The sequence below is a fragment of the Haliotis rufescens genome, unplaced genomic scaffold, assembly GCF_023055435.1.
Source record: "Haliotis rufescens isolate VD_foot unplaced genomic scaffold, xgHalRufe1.0.p SCAF_18, whole genome shotgun sequence".
NCBI classification, from domain to species: Eukaryota; Metazoa; Mollusca; class Gastropoda; order Lepetellida; family Haliotidae; genus Haliotis; species Haliotis rufescens.
Window position 1 is genome coordinate 2,203,045 of NW_025963868.1, and position 18,612 is coordinate 2,221,656.

The 18,612-nt window shown below is 44.5% G+C and overlaps 1 protein-coding gene across 3 annotated transcripts in view; it reads right to left on the bottom strand.

Moving 5' to 3' along the window:
* Window positions 1–4,241: 4,241 nt before the first annotated feature.
* The window catches only part of LOC124120175 (calpain-9-like), a 49,413-nt gene continuing 35,042 nt past the window's right edge, over window positions 4,242–18,612 (bottom strand). For all 3 annotated transcript variants that reach the window (XM_048398120.1, XM_048398122.1, XM_048398121.1), the window contains 12 exons: window positions 18,050–18,143; window positions 16,896–16,983; window positions 16,304–16,455; window positions 14,680–14,897; window positions 13,638–13,668; window positions 12,692–12,806; window positions 11,874–11,935; window positions 10,656–10,724; window positions 9,974–10,052; window positions 8,919–9,035; window positions 7,970–8,037; window positions 4,242–6,769 (listed from right to left, as the gene is read on the bottom strand). In XM_048398120.1, coding sequence (XP_048254077.1) covers window positions 6,743–6,769; window positions 7,970–8,037; window positions 8,919–9,035; window positions 9,974–10,052; window positions 10,656–10,724; window positions 11,874–11,935; window positions 12,692–12,806; window positions 13,638–13,668; window positions 14,680–14,897; window positions 16,304–16,455; window positions 16,896–16,983; window positions 18,050–18,143 — 1,120 coding nt within the window. In that variant the 3' untranslated portion in view covers window positions 4,242–6,742. The remainder of the gene's footprint in view (window positions 6,770–7,969; window positions 8,038–8,918; window positions 9,036–9,973; window positions 10,053–10,655; window positions 10,725–11,873; window positions 11,936–12,691; window positions 12,807–13,637; window positions 13,669–14,679; window positions 14,898–16,303; window positions 16,456–16,895; window positions 16,984–18,049; window positions 18,144–18,612) is intronic.

Here is an 18,612-nt window from a genome sequence, read left to right on the forward strand (position 1 = left end):
TTTCAGAGCTGGAGAATAAATCCCACACACCCCACTACAGAGCAAAAACTGCACGTTGCTTACGAGTCAGTGAAAATCACGTGAGAAGCACATGAGAGAGCTCAATCGAACAGCTGTTTTCCATCAATTTTCAATTCTTTTACAATGGCAGCTTTAAACATGTCCGGCTCGTGGTATAAAACCAAACACGGAACGCATAACACAACATATACCACTCTTGATACTGATACAATATTTATTTCATCATAGCGTGGACACATTTAGGTTTCTCGCCAGGATAAAGCCAACGTATAAAAGCGATATCAGTTGGGGTCATATGCGAATAGAGATGAAAATATCAAAGGTCAAGTAGGGACTACATTTAATGTTTACAAAGAAACATTGCGTCGCCCTTGTCATTCGGCGATCCAGTCAGAATTAACCATTGGGAATCTGGAATAATTACTTGCATAATATATTGAAAATCAGTGTCTAACTGTGACGTAGCTAAGGCATTTTACAAGTTTCGGAATCTTTGGAGATATAAATTGCGAAACAATTCGAGGACACTAGTCTAGCGGGATCAGTTTCCATATCTGTGCTTGTAGACCTCTGCGGCTTGAAACATTTTCCCAAAATTTAAACAGATGGATTTGGCCGAAATATGTCCGAATTGTTACCTTGTCGCTGCGTGTACAGCTGAGTGCACTCGAAACGTTATGACAGGACATGCAGACTCCAAACAAACGTGACCTTGCATAGATTAGGGTGAGTGTAGATTCCCTTTTAGAAAGGAAAGTTGCTCTAGCCGATGGACTACCGCGAAAGGCAAGTAGAAACAATTTGTGTAGGCAATTGTTGTTTTGAACATATGTTGTACACGAAACAGGTTTCAGTTGGAACTATATTGACTGTTGTCACTGTCCAAATGACGTAATACATATTAATGCGCACATTCCAGGAAAACTTGCAATGCTCTCAAAATGAATGTAGCGGATTCTTACAAAAGTTTGCATATCGGTTTTTCGATTCGTACCTCAAGGAACCGAAACAAATACACAGTCAATGCTTATCATTAAATTCGACAACGTAAAACATGTTTTATCTACAATAATTTAACCAAAAACAGTTATCAAAACAGACACAAATGAAGAGATTGATAAACATTCCAGGTGTAGGAATAAATATTGTGGCGTGACATGAATCAGGCGATCGTTTAATTTATGCACATAACTTGACACGCCTACACAGTCAGTAGCCAATCAAAATAATGTTCATTGAAACCTGTCAATTAGGGCAAGAGGCGAAAAGAACTGCAACAGTCAGACTGTAACGAACCGGAAGAAACATGTCCGGGAGAAGGCGGCTGTTTCAGATAACATGGTCAATTACCGCCGAAACACAGTTGGAAAAATGCTAGTTAGAAATGAAACCCGAAGACATGAAAGTTGAACCGAGGCGAGCGGGAAAAAACAGGCGAGCGAGCCTGCACGTTTGCTGTTTCATTCATTCTCGGCCTTCGGTTTCAAAGGGTAGTTTGTACAATGAATATGCATGAAAGTCGCTAAATTTCCTGTGCATGATGATACACTTGAGCAGAAAGGGAAGTCCCTCGACCGTTATATTGGGATTCCCCGACATTCCGCAGTAATAAAAGTAGTGCGCCTCGGTCGGCGTGGCTTAATTTTTTACGTTCATTTTGAAATGAATGCAATAACACGTGACCAAATCAGCTAATCAGAATACAGGAATTTCAATGAACACAACGAAAATTTAATAATGGTACATTGTAGATATCGCTGCAATGAAACTGCCTCACAATGCTTTGCAGATCATTGTGACGTCATTCGTTACTATGACGTCACAATCAAATAACATCACTGAAGGCACTGCTACTGAAGCTGTTAGCAGTACTTATAACACTAGACACTGCTTATTACTGTCTACAAACTGAAAAAGTTGGAAGAATGGTGTTGGATGATAAACAAAATCTCACCCTCGTGTCTTTTGATCTAATAAATATCAACACTCATTGATATATATCAAAAGACGCTCGGGTGAGATTCTCTATGTCTATCCTTCTATTGTCAAAGGTTATTCTTTATCAACATTTAGAATTGCAGGAATATTTGTTAAGCTGAATACAAAACAGAAACATATAACTGTTTTTAATAGAAAATGGAATTAACTGGAATAGATTGTTTATTGAAATGCGTCAACTGTTACATGGGCCATACATGTTTGTATCATTTGCTAGCCTTTTCACTCCTAATATATCAGGGGCTGTCGGGTAGCCTAGCGGTTAAAGCGTTCGCTCGTTACGCCAAGGACCTGGCATATTGCCACTTGCGGCTTAAAACCATACTCACTCAGTCACTAAGTAGGCTCTGAAAAGGAGATGCCGCGTTACCTTCCTTGATGAACACCATCTCCTCAGCTGGTCCGAGGGGCACGGGTGGCCCAGTCGTCCATGGCGCCGGAATTTGCTGTGTCGAGTTGCGTCTCCTGGGCACGCCAGAAACCTATGATTGTGGGTTCCAATTCCAGTTCGTCACGAAAATGTTTCTAGGTTTGTCAGCATCATACCCGTGCTCGCTGGTTTCACCGAAGTGGTAAGTTGTCTGAGACCTGCATCACTTCGGGCTTTCCTCCCACATTAAGCTGACACGCCGTGATATAAATGGAATAATGTTCAAATAGGCGTTAACCCAACTCACTCACTCACTCAGCTCGTCCGATCACTGGTGGCAGTAAGCCATGCATTTGAAGTGCTTGCTCGACACGAAAGTCATGTCCAAACACTTCGCCTGTCTGCTGTATTTTCGAAGCTTCACTTCACGATGTTTTGTGTTGAGACTGGACACTGTGCTCAGATAGGCCTTCTGTTCACTGTGATAATGTTTGTTTTCAACAACAGTCATTAGGGTTGCTATATCCCAGTGCAGCAGCTGTTTTCCACAACAGTCATTAGGGTCGCTATATCGGTGTGCTGCAGCTGTTTCCTACGACAGTCAGTAGGGTTGCTATATCCCTGTGCTGCAGCTGTTTCCTACGACAGTCAGTAGGGTTGCTATATCCATGTGCTGCAGCTGTTTTCCACTACAGTCAGTAGGGTTGCTATATCCCTGTGCTGCAGCTGTTTTCCACTACAGTCAGTAGGGTTGCTATACCCATGTGCTGCAGCTATTTTCCACTACAGTCAGAAGAGTTGCTATATCCCTGTGCTGCAGCTGTTTTCCACTACCACCAGGAGGGTTGCTATATCCCTGTGCTGAAGCTGTTTCCTACGACAGTCAGTAGGGTTGCTTTATCCCTGCGCTGAAGCTGTTTTCCACTACCATCAGGAGGGTTGCTATATCCCTGTGCTGCAGCTGTTCTCCACTACAGTCAGTAGGGCTGCTATATCCCTGTACTGAAGCTATTTTCCACTACAGTCAGTAAGGTTGCTATATCCCTGTGCTGCAGCTGTTTTCCACTACAGTCAGTAGGGCTGCAATATCCCTGTACTGAAGCTATTTTTCCACTACAGTCAGTAGGGTTGCTATATCCCTGTGCTGCAGCTGTTTTCAACTACAGTCAGTAGGGCTGCTATATCCCTGTACTGAAGCTATTTTCCACTACAGTCAGTAGAGTTGCTATATCCCTGTGCTGCAGCTATTTTCCACTACAGTCAGTAGGGTTGCTATATCCCTGTGCTGCAGCTGTTTCCTACGACAGTCAGTAGGGTTGCTATATCCATGTGCTGCAGTTGTTTCCTACGACAGTCAGTAGGGTTGCTATATCCCTGTGCTGCAGCTGTTTTCCACTACAGTCAGTAGGGTTGCTATATCCCTGTGCTGTAGCTGTTTGCCACTACAGTCAGTAGGGTTGCTATATCCCTGTGCAGAAGCTTTTGTCGCTGTGTGTTTGTTGTTTAACGCCGCACTCAGCAATATTACAGCTATATGACGGCGGTCTGTAAATAATCGGGTATGGACCAGACAATCCACTGATTGACATCATGAGCATCGATCCACGCAATTGTGATACGATGACATGCATCAACCAAGTCAGAGAGCTTGATCACACGACCCTGATAGTCGCCTCTTACGACAGGCATAGTCACCTCTTACAGCAAGCATGAGTTGCTGAAGAGCTATTCTAACCCGGATCTTCACGGATAGTCAGTTATTTGTAATGAATCCCAGCTTTACTGCTCAGAAAAGGCATCTGCGTGTGAGTTGATTCCATGTTTATGATCAACAAAGATATAAACGAATGAAGACGATTCCTCTTTTAATAATGAATTCAATCATTTACAGATATATCGTCAGATCAATATCTGCGCACATGAATAAGTATTACTGGTATGATACCCACGTGATGATCATTGTCTCCAAGAACATGTTGCCCGAGGGGACAAATACCTACACGTTGTAGAACATGACACTAAATAAATATATCTGTATAGTAAATATGTCAAAAACAATACTGAACACGAAATGGCAGTGAGTCCCTGTGGCCCTGAGGAGTCATCCATGAGTGTCTGTGACACTTCTGCCGAGCGGGCAATCTGTGTCTGGTGTATCAAACACGTGCTCTCTTTTATTAGTTATCCAATCACACATCTATACAACAGAACACGTATAATGGCCAATAGTGTATGAGTGAATGAGTGAGTGAGTTGGGTTTAACGCCGCTTTTAACAGTATTACAGTTGTATCGCGGTGTCTCAGCTTAATGTGGGAGGAAAGCCCGAAGTGATGCAGGTCTCAGACGTTTACTACTTCGGTGAAACCCATGAGCACAGGTATGATGCTGACAAACCTAGAAAAATAATCGGGGCGAACCGATAATGGCCAATAGAATTAGAAGGTTCGGGATATAAAGTCTCTTTTGATCAACTGAAACTGAATTATTTAATAACTTCCCAACACTTTTTTATATTCTTCTGAAATTCATCAGAAGTGTTCATTTGGGCAATAATTTTGTGCCTGACCATATGTTCAAAACTGGCAAGTCATAAAAAGATAAATAGGTAGTTGTTATCCTATTTATAATATTTTCTGTAACTTTAATAATTAAGATTTCCAAGTGGACCATCATGCCCTTTTAACACCGTGTACTTCACCGCCAGTCGTAGTGGGTCCCAATCCCCTGATTTATGTAAAACGTAATTGAGTGATCTAGGATTCACGACGCCATCAGCAATATTTCAGCAGCATCACGGTTGGTGCGCCTACAATGGGCTCCACACACTGTACCCATGTAGGGACTCGAACCTGGGGCTTCCCACGTGTGTATATCCACCAGCTGACATGTCCACTATCCACCAGATGACATGTCCACTATCCACCAGATAACATGTCCACAATCCACCAGCTGACATGTCTCACTATCCACCAGCTGACATGTCTCACTATCAACCAGCTGCTATGTCCACTATCCACTATCTGCTATGTCTCACTATCCGTTAGCTTTTATGTCCAATATCCACCAGCTGACATGTCTCACTATCCACCAGCTGCGATGTCCACTATCCACCAGCTGCTATGTCCACTATCACTTAGCTGACATGTCTCACTATCCACCAGCTGCTATGTCCACTATCCACCAGCTGCTATGCCCACTATCCACTAGCTGACATGTCTCACTATCCACCAGCTGCTATGTCCACTATCCACCAGATGACTTGTCCACTATCCTCCAACTGACATGTCTCACTATCCACCAGCTGTTATGTCCACTATCCACCAGATGACAATGTCTCACTATCCACCAGATGACATGTCCACTATCCACCAGCTGACATGTCTCACTATCCACCAGCTGTTATGTCCACTATCCACCAGATGACAATGTCTCACTATCCACCAGATGACATGTCCACTATCCACCAGCTGACATGTATCACTATCCACCAGCTGATATGTCCACTATCCACCATCTGATATGTTCACTATCCATCAAGTGATATCTCGACCATCCGACAGCTGACATGTCCACTATCCACCAGCTGACATGGCCCACTATCCATATGTCTTAAATACTGCGTTAGGCGGCAGTATGTTTGAACATTATTTGATGTACATTTCTGTAATCTTCATTTTCAACTTAACGCATTCGCTTTTGGTCGAAAATCGACTTCAACTTGTATTTTGTATTCAAAACTCGAGAAATGAATGAACACTGAAACCCTTAAAACACAAAACGAGAGACAATAATGTTCCAGCCATGGCCATATTGACCTGAGACAACATATAGCGCTTTCAACAATGAGCATGTTTCGTTAATGTTAAAGGGGGACAAGGCACGGGAAATTTGCAGCTCAATCAAGTTCCTGAAGCCTTGAGTCTACCAACTCATTTTACAGGATGTCCACAAGCTACGCATGCTTTCCCCAATTATACAAAGACAATGTGATACTACCACTCAAGCACTTATTACGTCTGGACAGAGACTGAACATGGGTATCACATAATCGAGCATAGTCCCTCTTTAGTGACATTCGGGACTACCGGAATACCTTCAAAATCTCATAATCGAGCATAGTCCCTCTTTAGTGACATTAGGGACTACCGGATTACATTCAAAATCTATGATTAACTTTAACTGAACCGTTGCTCCTTGTATTCAGTTGGTGGATAAATGCTATGACAACTACCGTGTTAGGGAACTAACTCTAAGTTCATATTAAACTAGTGTCTTTGAAACAGTGTAGAATCAGCACCAATAATGCAGCATTGAGTATGACGTCACATCCTTCATGACCTTCACCTTCATCTCAGCAGAACATCGTGTACATGAGAAACTGAAACATGGATATAAATATGCAGCAGTTGGTTGAGATACTACTAGTAATAGTTTAATCTATATTTCATAGTGGCATGGTCGGCCAAGTCTTGTAAGGCGCCCACCGTTTGATATTCTGGCATTTGTGTTGGAGGCAGGACAATGTTTCGGTGGTCGATTCAATTCAACGTATGTGAATGGAGCCGAATTTCAACTTTCTCACAGAACACATTTCACATTTCAGACAACCAGGGTGTTCATTTTGTTTTGTGTAAAGCCCGTGGACATGTTTTTCATTTTGTTTTTGACAAATTCTATTTTTAAACAATCCCACCACCTAGAATATTAAATGGTCGACCCCGAACGTGCCGCGGCGTCGATTGTAGCAACGTTAAGATCATAAGATCAAATGCACGGAAATTCCATTTGAAACCGACGGTCTTACCCAGAGATGTAATTGGTATAGTCTAGATATCATACAATAAGTTGCACTATAAACTACATCTGTTTGATTAGAGAGAGTGACTGGCAAACCTAGAAACATAATCAGGGCGAGCAGGGATTCGAACCCACAATCATAGGTTTCTTGCGTGCCCAAGGGACGCAACTCTGCACAACGAACTGCGGCGCCTTGGACGACTGGGCATCCCTTGTCCCTTGATCAGCAGGAGCTCTTAGATACGTTGTTATATAACATTCATGTCAAATTAGTATGGTCTGTCCATTCCAAATGTATCGTGTCACAAGTACCTCCAGTCACCATCACGGTGTGTCTTGGTTCTATACGTCACGCCGATGACCAGAGTTCGATTCCCGACATGAGTACAATGTGTGAAGCCCATTTCTGGTTTCCTCCGCCGTGATATTGCTGGAATATTGCTAAAAACGGCGTTAAACCATACTCATTCATTCATTCATTCTTGGTTCTATAGAACACTGTTCGATACCTTCTCCCCGTGGGGATCGAGGAAAGGACAGGTCGTATGGTTGCCATGTTCGTCGTAATAACCAACTGGTGTTCCCACTCAGTGACTTGGTGATTCCGTGTTATCTTATACAGATCCATGCTCATGTTTTCAGACAGTGGACCGTCTCGTCCAGAATATAAACAGGGGGCCCTGATGCAGCTGGTGAATTGCTGAGTGCGGTAAAGCAACACTCGTTTCCATTCATGGTTACGACCAGAACAACAGGCGCGCAGGTTCTACGTTCAGTTTACCTCATTCCTGGTGAACTCGGCCACGCCCTCCCTGTTTCCCTGACCTTTCTGGTGCTTCACGAAAATACCTGGGAAAAAAACCGACATTCATTTTCTGATAGCGACATGATCAATCTGTGTTTGACGTGGAACATATTACGAGCTCTTCATGTATGTTTAAGGTAAGGTGAGGTGAAATGGAGTTAACGTCGCGTCCAAGATTACTGCACTTATATAGCGGCGTGCATGCACGTGTGTGTGTGTGTGACTGCTTATACTAGTCCGGACTGATACCGATTTATAGTGCTAACACACTGAGATACCATGCCACTGAGACAACATGAATACCCCAGTCAGACACAGTATACTGACTCCGAGCATAACATTCCTTGTTTGAGCCCCTTAATGTCGAGCGTCAGACAGGGTAACAACAAATACCATCTTTTAACGTCTTTTGGTATGACGCGGCCGGGGATCGGACCCCGGACCTTCCGTTCTCCGGGCAGACGCTCTACCACTAGACCACGGAGGCGGTCTCAAATTCAAACAACTCTTACTACTTTAAGTGTTAAAATATAAGCTACTTTCCTACTCATATTCATATCGACAAAGAACAAATTTCCCACTGTGGTTGGTGTTTTGATTTCGTTAGATTGATTTGAGCTTGTACCGCCCCGTGAAGATCCGTGTTAGAATAAGCCTTCAGCAACCCATGCTTGCCGTAAAAGGTGACTCTGCTTGCCGTAAAAGGCGACTAACGGAATCGTGTGGTCAGGCTCGCTGACTTGGTTGATGCATGTCATCGTATCCCAATTGCGTGGATCGATGCTCATGATGTCAATCATTGGATTGTCTGGTCCATACTCAATTATTTACAGACCGCTGTCATATAGCTGGAATATTGCTGAGTGCGGCGTTAAACAACAAACAAACAAGCTGGGATCTGTGTCATACTGCAAGCATTACTTACCGTACATGAGGAGAAGCTTGGACATGACGATGACGAAGTCTTCGAAGATGATGCGGTTGTCACGGCCGCCGTACCGCCTCACCATGGCTGTCAGAACACTGCGACTCAGGGGGAAGCCTGATTCATGAAGAGCTCGTTAGATTGGTTTTATTTAGAGTTGAGGTGAGGTGAAATGGGGTTTAACGTCGCGCCCAAGATTATTGCCCTTATATAGCGACGTGCATGCACGTCTGTGTGGCTGCTTGTACTTGTCCGGACTGATGCCGATTTATGGTGCTAACCAACTGAGATACCATGCCGCAGTTTTACCTGAATACCCCACTCAGACACAGTATACTGACTCCGAGCCGACCAGTCCCTGTTTTAGCCCCTCAATGCCGGACGCCAGTTCAAGTAAAACCTGATGTGTAAGACCGGGTATGAAGTTTTACTTCGTTCAAGTAAGACCTGGTGTGTGCGACCGGGTATTAGGGTTTTACTACGTTCAAGTGAGACCTGATGTGTAATATATATAAGTTCAACAATCTTGGACGAGACGCTATTAAACCCCATTTCACCTCACCTCTAAAGTCGAAGACAAGAATTGATTGTTTTATTATAGAGGACGGGGAATAAACCCCAAACCTCCTGGTCGGTTCCCAGGTACTCTAACCATTAGACCACAGAACTGGTTCATGAGGAGGTCCCCTGTTTAGCGTATATTTCCTGGCCAGATATATTTTAGGAGCGCTTCTTTAGACATTCGTAACGCACTTTTATACATAATATAAAACAAATATTAATATGTTCTTTCCACGGTTCATAAGTCGGACAAAACATCCTCCACGGTAGAAATAGTAAACCATTCGGGCAGCAGTGACCTGCCTAGTAAAACTAACGCCCTTGGTCTTTCTATCTCAGCCACTGCTATCCTCAGGTTGTACTGGGGGAGTCTTTTATACCTCACTTCAAACATTGTGTGCGTGGCCAAACTCTGCTCATCGCCTTGACACAGTCAGGGTATTGCGTACGGTGAAAAACAGTAATTCCACTCAGTGTAGGGAGATTTTACTTACCTAATGCGTTGAAGAGGGATCCCAGCTCCAAGGTGTCAATGCTCCCTGTCTTGTCTGCATCAAACTTTCTGAATACGCCCTGCCAATGAAACAGAACGCGGTTAAAGAAGAATCATTAAAAACAGATTTTTGTTTTTCGCAATGTTCAGCAGGCTATCATGGTCTACAGTCAGGCATGTCGTCTAGACAACGACAGCGAGCTACATTTCATAGCAACCGTATATTAGTGAACCGTCAGAGTGAGCGAGTGAGTTGGGTTTGAGGCTGTCTTCTATAGAATTGAATCAATGCCTTGGCAGGAAACACATCGATCTCAGGCGAACGCCGCACTCAGCAATATTCCAGCTGTATGACGGCGGTTTGTAAATAACCGAGTCTGAACCAGACAATCAAGTGATTGACATCGTGAGCATCGATACACGCAAGTGGTATACGATGGCATGCATAAACCAGGTCAGCGAGCCTGACCACCCGATCCCGTTAGTCGCCTCTGCTTCACGTGTCGGGGACATGTGTTGCACCGTCACCCTAGTGTATGCATGTTTACTATTATTCGTGATAACGATGTTGATGCTGCTTACAGAATGTTTAGGAAAACAAAAAACATATATTCATGTGTGACAGTGTTTTCCAGTTGCTTTCTCGAAGACGGAACAAAATCTATAAGACTGGGTAAACTTACGGAGTACGTCTTCACCTCCTTCCACATTTTCTTCACATCTTCAAAGTTGACGAACCCAGTCTGGTTTTGCTGCCATTGTCAAGGTTGTACATGTTTATGATAAACCATGTTGTACAGGAGCATCTCGTTAACTCAAATGAAAATGCAGTAAACTCCGTTTGTAACGAACACGCTTTTAACGAACTTACTTTTAATCCCGGCCATTTGTTGTATATATGCTTGTAACGAAGTACGGTTACTACGAACTAAAAGTAGTGGTCCCTATGAGTTCGTTATAAGCGTAGTTTACTGTTCTCTTAATCAGAAATTCGAAACAACGTGTTTTTTGGTGGTTGGGGTACAGACTATCAATGTGATTGTATATTAAAATGGAGAGTTGGGTTCAGGGTTGAAGAATATTTCAGTTATTTCGGGGCGCGTTTGGGTGACGTAGGAGAAAAGTCAAACGCCGGGTTAAGATATTATCAATTTGATGAAAGCTAAGGTCGGCAGACCCACTTCGTGGTCTAGGGGATACAGCAGCTCGCCGGAAAGCGGAATGTCGTTGGTTCGATCCCCGGCCGAGCCATACCAAAAGACGATAAAAGAAGGTACTTGTTCTTACCCTGCCTGGCGCTCGGTGTTTTTTCATTCATGTTAAACTGCGGTATGACATATCAGTGGGCCAGCACTATAAAATCGGTATTTTGTCCCGTCTAGTACAAGCAGCACACGCACACGCACACGCACACGCACGCACGCACGCACGCACGCACATGTACATCGACGTCGCTTTTTAAGTACAATAATCTTGAACGCGATGTTAAACCCTATGTCACCTAACCTCACCTAAGATCAGCGGATTACTGAGTGAGTGAGTTGGGTTTTACGCCGCTTTTAACAGTATTCCAGTTATATCACGGCGTGACAGCTTAATGTGGGAAGAAAGCCCGAAGTGATGCAGGTCTTAGACGTTTACCACTTCGGTGATACCCACGAGCACGGGTATGGTGCTGACAAACCTAGAAACATAATCAGGGTGAACCGGGATTCGAACCCACAATCATAGGTTTCTGGCGTACCCATTGGACGCAACTTTGCACAGCGAATCGCGCCGCCTTAGACGACTGTGCCCAGTGCCCCCGCAGCGGATCAGAGGACTAAGGGATGCAACTGCGAAAATAAGCCTTGAAACTGTTGTCACGTGATCTTCTACTTCCACGAAGGTCACAAGGATACATCCATCATACTGACAAGACTGCGACACGCCTCGCTACTGAAGTTTAGCGCGTCCGTGAACTCTGGAAAAGTAAGAAGAAATTACTATATGAAATATACTTCCACAATGGCTAGCAAATTCTTGGCACGACGTAATTATTATCCCAAGTGGAAATGAAAATAATTCTATTTTGATACATATATCTTTTTCAATGCCGACATAAAAAAATCAATTCAATATTGCTGGTGGGATATAGCGAATATGAAAGTAGAACGAAATCGTGCCACCTTGATCATAAGGTCAGATTCGGAGCCATGGATTGATGGTTTGTTGTTTTACGCCACACTCAGCAATATTCCAGCTATATGATGGCCGTCTGTAAATAATCGAGTCTGGACCAGACAATCCAGTGATTGACATCATGAACATCGATCCACGTCATTTGGATACGATGACATGTGTCAACCAAATCAGCAAGCCTGACCACCCGATCCCGTTAGTCGACAATCATAGTCGCCTTTTACGGCAAACATGGGTTGCTGAAGACCTATTCTACCCCGGATCTTCACGGGATGGAGCCATGGAATTTGGTCACAATTTAAATGCAGTTTTCCTGATGCTGTTCGCAATAACACGGCATGTCCACGTCAAGATTACATTCAACAAGTACACGGGTGTCTAGAGTGAGACCAATTAGCCCAACAGTGAGTGAGTTGGGTTCTTAACGCCGCTTTTAACAATATTCCATTTATATCACGGCGTGTCGGCTTAATGTGGGAGGAGCGCCTTAGACGAGTGGGCCACCCTGCCCCCGAAAAAAACGAACAGAGCGAGGTACCTGTTTTCGATATTGCCTTCAGGAAGCCAGCCAATTCTTTCGAGTCCATCCGCCCATCTTCTCCGGAGTATTTAGCAAATAAATCGACCGTAGTGTCTTCCACTGGCTGGACTGGCTGCGTGAACAGCAATAATAAAATTATTGTTATTTTATATTTTTCTAACTCATAATGCTTGGATTTGGTGTAATAACGTTCCTATTGTACATGTGCATCTCCGTAGTTCTCGAGTGGTAAATAATGTCATACTGACGCATCATTGAGACCACAGTGATATGACGTCATTCACTGCTCATGACGTCACATAACATCGTCGTTAGTTTGTTGGTTTGTTTTTTGTGTACCGCCGCACTCAGCAATATTCCAGCGAAACTGCCGACCAAAACAATGAACACAACAATGTTTGATGGTAGCTAAAACGAAACAAACAAATAATATTGTTGATATTTTTTTTATCAAATCCAGTTTGCAAGGGCATTTTTGTTGCCCGGCAATTTATATGACGGCGACCTGTAAGTAATCGCATTAGACAATCCAGTGATTGATATCATGAGCATCAATCCAAACTGGGAAACGATGACATGGATCAACCAAGTTAGTGATTCTGACCACCCGATCCAGTTAGTCACCTCTTACGACAAGCATGGGCTGCTTTAGACCTATTCTAACCCGGATCTTCACGGGTCATGTCGATATGTATAAGAGGAGGAATCGCAACATCAATCGCAACTAGGAAACGATGACATGCATCAACCAAGTTAGTGATTCTGACCACCCGATCCAGTTAGTCGCCTCCTACGACAAGCATAGGTTGCTGGAGACTATTGCTACCCCGGATCTTCAGGGTGGACTAACGGATTGCGCCAAAGATATGCCACTTGCTACGCATGTACTTTGGTTCTGCTTTCAAAGGCATTGACATGGAGGAATGGAGGTAATATATCTTACAGTTGCCGGCCCGGGGTCCTCGTCCATTATTCTGAAAGAAGATGAAAGATCAATTTAAAATAAAATCTCCCGAAATCAATATTTCACCCTACATTTAAATCGATATTTCACCCCGAATCGATATTTCACCCTAAATCTAAATCAATATTTCATTCTTAAGCAATATTTCACCCTGAATCAATATTTCACCTTAAATCAATATTTCACCCTAAATCAATATTTCACTCTAAATCTAAATCAATATTTCACCCTAAATCAATATTTCACCCTTATCAATATTTCACCCTAAATCAATATTTCACCCTAAATCAATATTCCAATATCACTGCTTTGTTATGTCTGAGAAGGAGTGCTTGGTAGTTGCGTAGATCATGCGTTCGTTTATCACGCTGACGACCCGGTTCGATTCCTAACTGGAGTACAAGGTGTAATTGACACATAATGTCAATTTATTGCTGCGATATTCAATTTCATACCACTATTAGTTGGTGGTGGGTGTTTTCGCCAAGGCGGCCAAATCAGAAGCTTGTCATTGAGATTTGCAACCTTTGATTGACCAATCAGAGTCGAGCACTTTCTTGGTAGAATACACTCCTTAATTATCGATCAACGGTAGCAGTACGCAGATAAATACACATCGGGCTGGGTTATGTTAAGATTAATTGCTGAACTATATCTCTGCATAAACGTTGATATTTTACATTTATTACCCACGTGCTGAAGATACAGGTGGTAAGATACTAAATCCGTACGTCAGGTGTGTGTCGTTCAAGGTTGACCTGTTTTATTCGTTTTGATTGGATAACCATGACCCCTGTCACACCGGGACTACTTTTTTCATTCATAAACAATCGCGAGATGTCATCCATTTTGCAACTACAAGGCCGAACTCGTGAACTTTCTATGGTATCTGACCCCGCTTTCTCTCGGTCAGATACCATAAAATGTCCATTCGTTTCGTAAAAATGGTCTCCAACGAGAATGAGTGTAGTATTCTCTATGTACTCAATGGATTTCAGTTCTAAGGGTAATTCCAACCTACCCGCTTTCTGCCTTCTTTTCCGTAAATAGCCGAAGCAGGAAGTTCCTCTCCTCGTGAGGCTCAAACGTGCTCGGGATTATGACGTAAGTCCCGGGTGGCAGCTCAAAGCGTCGACAAACTTCTCGGTAATACTGGAAGGACCCCGAGCGTTTCGTCAAGAGGAGAGTATTGCGGGGCGCCTTCTGTCCGTCTAGAGGGCGGAAGTCCGGGAGGTTTAACTGGAATATCACCAGGAAGAAATGCCGTACACGAACATGAACATCAGTGGTGTGTGAGACATCGTAATTCTCTAGGCAGAGTAGCGCCCCTTGGCCGCGTAAGGATGCGCTCATTGTGTGAATTTCAGATTTGCCTTGCTTATAATCCCAGATTTGACAGCATCATATCAGCGCTCGTGGGTTTTAAGAAAATGATAAAAATCAAGACCACCGTTACTTTTAATAACGTGTTGAGGCGTTGCCATGTCAGCTGTAGATCCGGGTTCGAATCTTAAAATTTCGTTATGCCTATTTGAATACTCTTCGTTGTGATATATAGCTCTAAGAGAGATTAACCTACAACCTCTCACTAAATGAACCAAACACGCTGAGAAACTATTTGGAGTTTTGGGAACTCAAGAAGAGTGAGTGAGTGAGTATTGTTTTACGCCGCTTTTAGCAATATTCCAGCAATATCACGGCGGGGGACACCAGTAATGGGCTTCATACATTGTACCCATGTCGGGAATCGAACCCGGGTCTTCGGCGTGACGAGCGAACGCTTTAACCACTAGGCTACCCGACCGCCCCAACTCAAGAAAAAGCTTCACGCGTTGGGCAGGTGCGCTAAGGGAATGATTAGTTATCTCCTGGGTACGACAACATGTACCGCAACTTGTTTGCGACAACATATTCATATTTAACTGGCACGGGAACCCAATCGTCTGAACTGAGGTGAAATGGGGTTTAACGTCGCGTCCAAGGTTATTGCACTTATATAGCGACGTGCGTGCATGCACGTGTGTGTGTGACTGCTTGTACTTGTCCGGACTAATGCCGATGTAAAGTGCTAGCACACTGAGAGATACCCCACTCAGACACAGTAAACGGACTCCGAGCCTATCAGTCCCTGTTTTAGCCCCTTAATGTCGAGCGCAAGGCAGGGTAACAAGGAGTTCCATCTTTTGGTATGACGCGGCCGGGGTTCGAACCCGGGACCTTCCACTCTCCGGGCGGACGCTCTACCACTAGACCACGGAGGCGGTCCCCAGTCGTCTGAGGAAACACAAGACGCATTGAGTGATGAGCTGCCTTGATTCGTCCGCACCACACCGAGCTCCTTAGTTTAATGGAAGAGGCGGGGCACGAGTGTCCCCTGAGCACGTCAGAAACCTATGATTGTGGGTTCGAATCCCGGTTCGACCTGATTTTGTTTCTAGGTTTGTCAGCACCATAGTCTTGGACTTGCATCACTTCGGGCTTTCCTCTAACATTAAGCTGACACGCCGTGATGTGACTGTAAAACCGCTAAAAGCGGCTTTAAACCCAACTCACTCACTCACTCTACGACCTGCATCGCGCTATGATACACCTCAGACAGTGTTTAAAGCCTCACTCTCCCACTCAGTCACTCATGTTATACGTACCCTGTAGACATCAAATCCTATTGCTGTTTTTGAGACATCCCCTCCCTTCTCCTTCTCCATGAGAGACACGATGAGCGTGCAGTCATTGTCCGTCAGGCGGTCGTCAAACTCACGGAGAGTCACGAAGAACTGAGGGTTCTTCCAGTACAGATCTACAGACAATATATGCTCTATGTAGAGGAAATACGGTATATCTGAAGGTATGTCAATGTTGTTGTATGATACACTATCTGACAATGGTATTTAGAAGTTGTAGCAGCAATGAAAACAAAGTTGACATTGCGAGTGTACTGTACTGTAACTGTTTGTTTGTTTGTTGTTACTTGAATACCGCTCTCAAATATATTCAAGTTATTTCACGGCGGTGTGTAAATAACCGATTCCTAACCGGACAAACCAACGATTGACAATTATGAAACGCCCTGCGCCGTCGGGATACGATACACGATGCGAGCAATCAGCCAAGGCACCAAGCCAGTCCCGGCATGGCGTGCTTGTGAACAATTTTAACCCGGAATGCCCACGTTTCTGTGGATATAATTTAATGAATCATGAGAATGAATGTACTGACACAGACATCAAGAGTACTTACTCTGATTGGGCGGGTTGCCACACCCTCCGGCAGTCACCCCCCTGATCCAGGAGTCATGGTACAACGTCACGTTCCAGTGGTTCTTGTTCTGGAACACAGAGGTCAAGGTAATGGCGGCACAGAGGTCAGCCAGACGATAGTGCCACAGAAGTCAACCAGTTAATGGTGGCACAAAGGTCAAGGCAATGGCGGCACAGAGGTCAAGGCAATGACGGCACAGAGGTCAAGGCAATGGCGGCACAGAGGTCAACCATGCAATAACGACATAGAGGTCATCCAGACAATAGCCTCTCAGAAAGCAACCCGTTAATAGTGCCACAGAAGTCAACCAGTTAATGGTGGCACAGAGGTCAAGGCAATGGCGGCACAGGGGTCAAGGCAATGGCGGCACAGAGGTCAAGGGTAATGGAGGCACAGAGGTCAAGGGTAATGGCGGCACAGAGGTCAAGGCAATGGCGGCACAGAGGTCAAGGCAATGACGGCACAGAGATCAAGGCAATGGCGGAACAGAGGTCAACCATGCAATGACGACACAGAGGTCATCCAGACAATAGCCTCTCAGAAAGCAACCCGTTAATGATGGCACAAAAGACAAGGCAATGACGGCACAGAGGTGAAGGCAATGGCGGCAAAGAGGTCAAGGCAATGGCAGTATATGTCTTGGTGTTTTTGAAATGGATGTTGTGTAGCTACGAGCAAAGGTGATTCAGTATTTATTCAGGTAGTCTCGTTGAGCTCGTAAAAGTGATTCAGACTTATCTGTTGTAGTCTCGTTGAGCTTACATTGCATAGGTGAACCCCCTACACATGGTGGTCATCATAAATACATGCATGAGGACTGCACACCAAGGTTCAACTCACTTCGTGGGGCACGGGTGGCCCAGTCGTCTAAGGCGCCGCAATTCGCTATGCAGAGTTGCGTCCCTTGGGTACGCCAGAAACCTATGGTTGTGGGTTCGAATCCCGATTCGCCCCCATTATGTTTCTAGGTTTGTCAGCACCATACCCGTGCTCGTGGGTTTCACCGAAGTGGTAAACGTCCGACACCTGCATCACTTCAGGCTTTCCTCCCACATTAAGCTGACACGCCGCGATATAACTGTAATACTGCTAAAAGCGGCGTTAAACCCAACTCACTCACTCACTCAACTCACTTCGTCTATGGCGACCTCGTCAGTGAGAGCATCAGGCTGCAGATGACAGAGCTGGATCTCGTCAAAGTTGGCAAGGAAATCCTCTATAGAAATCCTGAAACATAGAAGGTGGTAACTGACGAGTGCATGCAGGTTGTGATGCTAGGGACAGATCGACCGCGGTGCGTGGTGTGCAGAGAGGACATGGTGTTGCAGTCAGCAGTTCCAGTTATATCACGGCGGGTTGGTAGGGTGGATTTTGGTGAGGGAGGATGGTTGGAAGCTGAAGCGTTTAGCAATACCCCAGAATCTACCACACTAGGTTACCACAACGCCCCCGAAGACATTGAATATTGAATTTCGCTAGCAAGAGTGAGTGAGTGAGTATGGTTTTACGCCGCTTTTAGCAATATACCAGCAATATCACGGCGGGGGACACCCGAAATGGGCTTCACACATTGTACCCATGTCGGGAATCGAACCCGGGTCTTCGGCGTGACGAGCGAACGCTTTAACCACTAGGCTCCCCGACCGCCCCGCTAGCAGGATTACTGCATGGGAACATTTCATTATATTTGTTTATG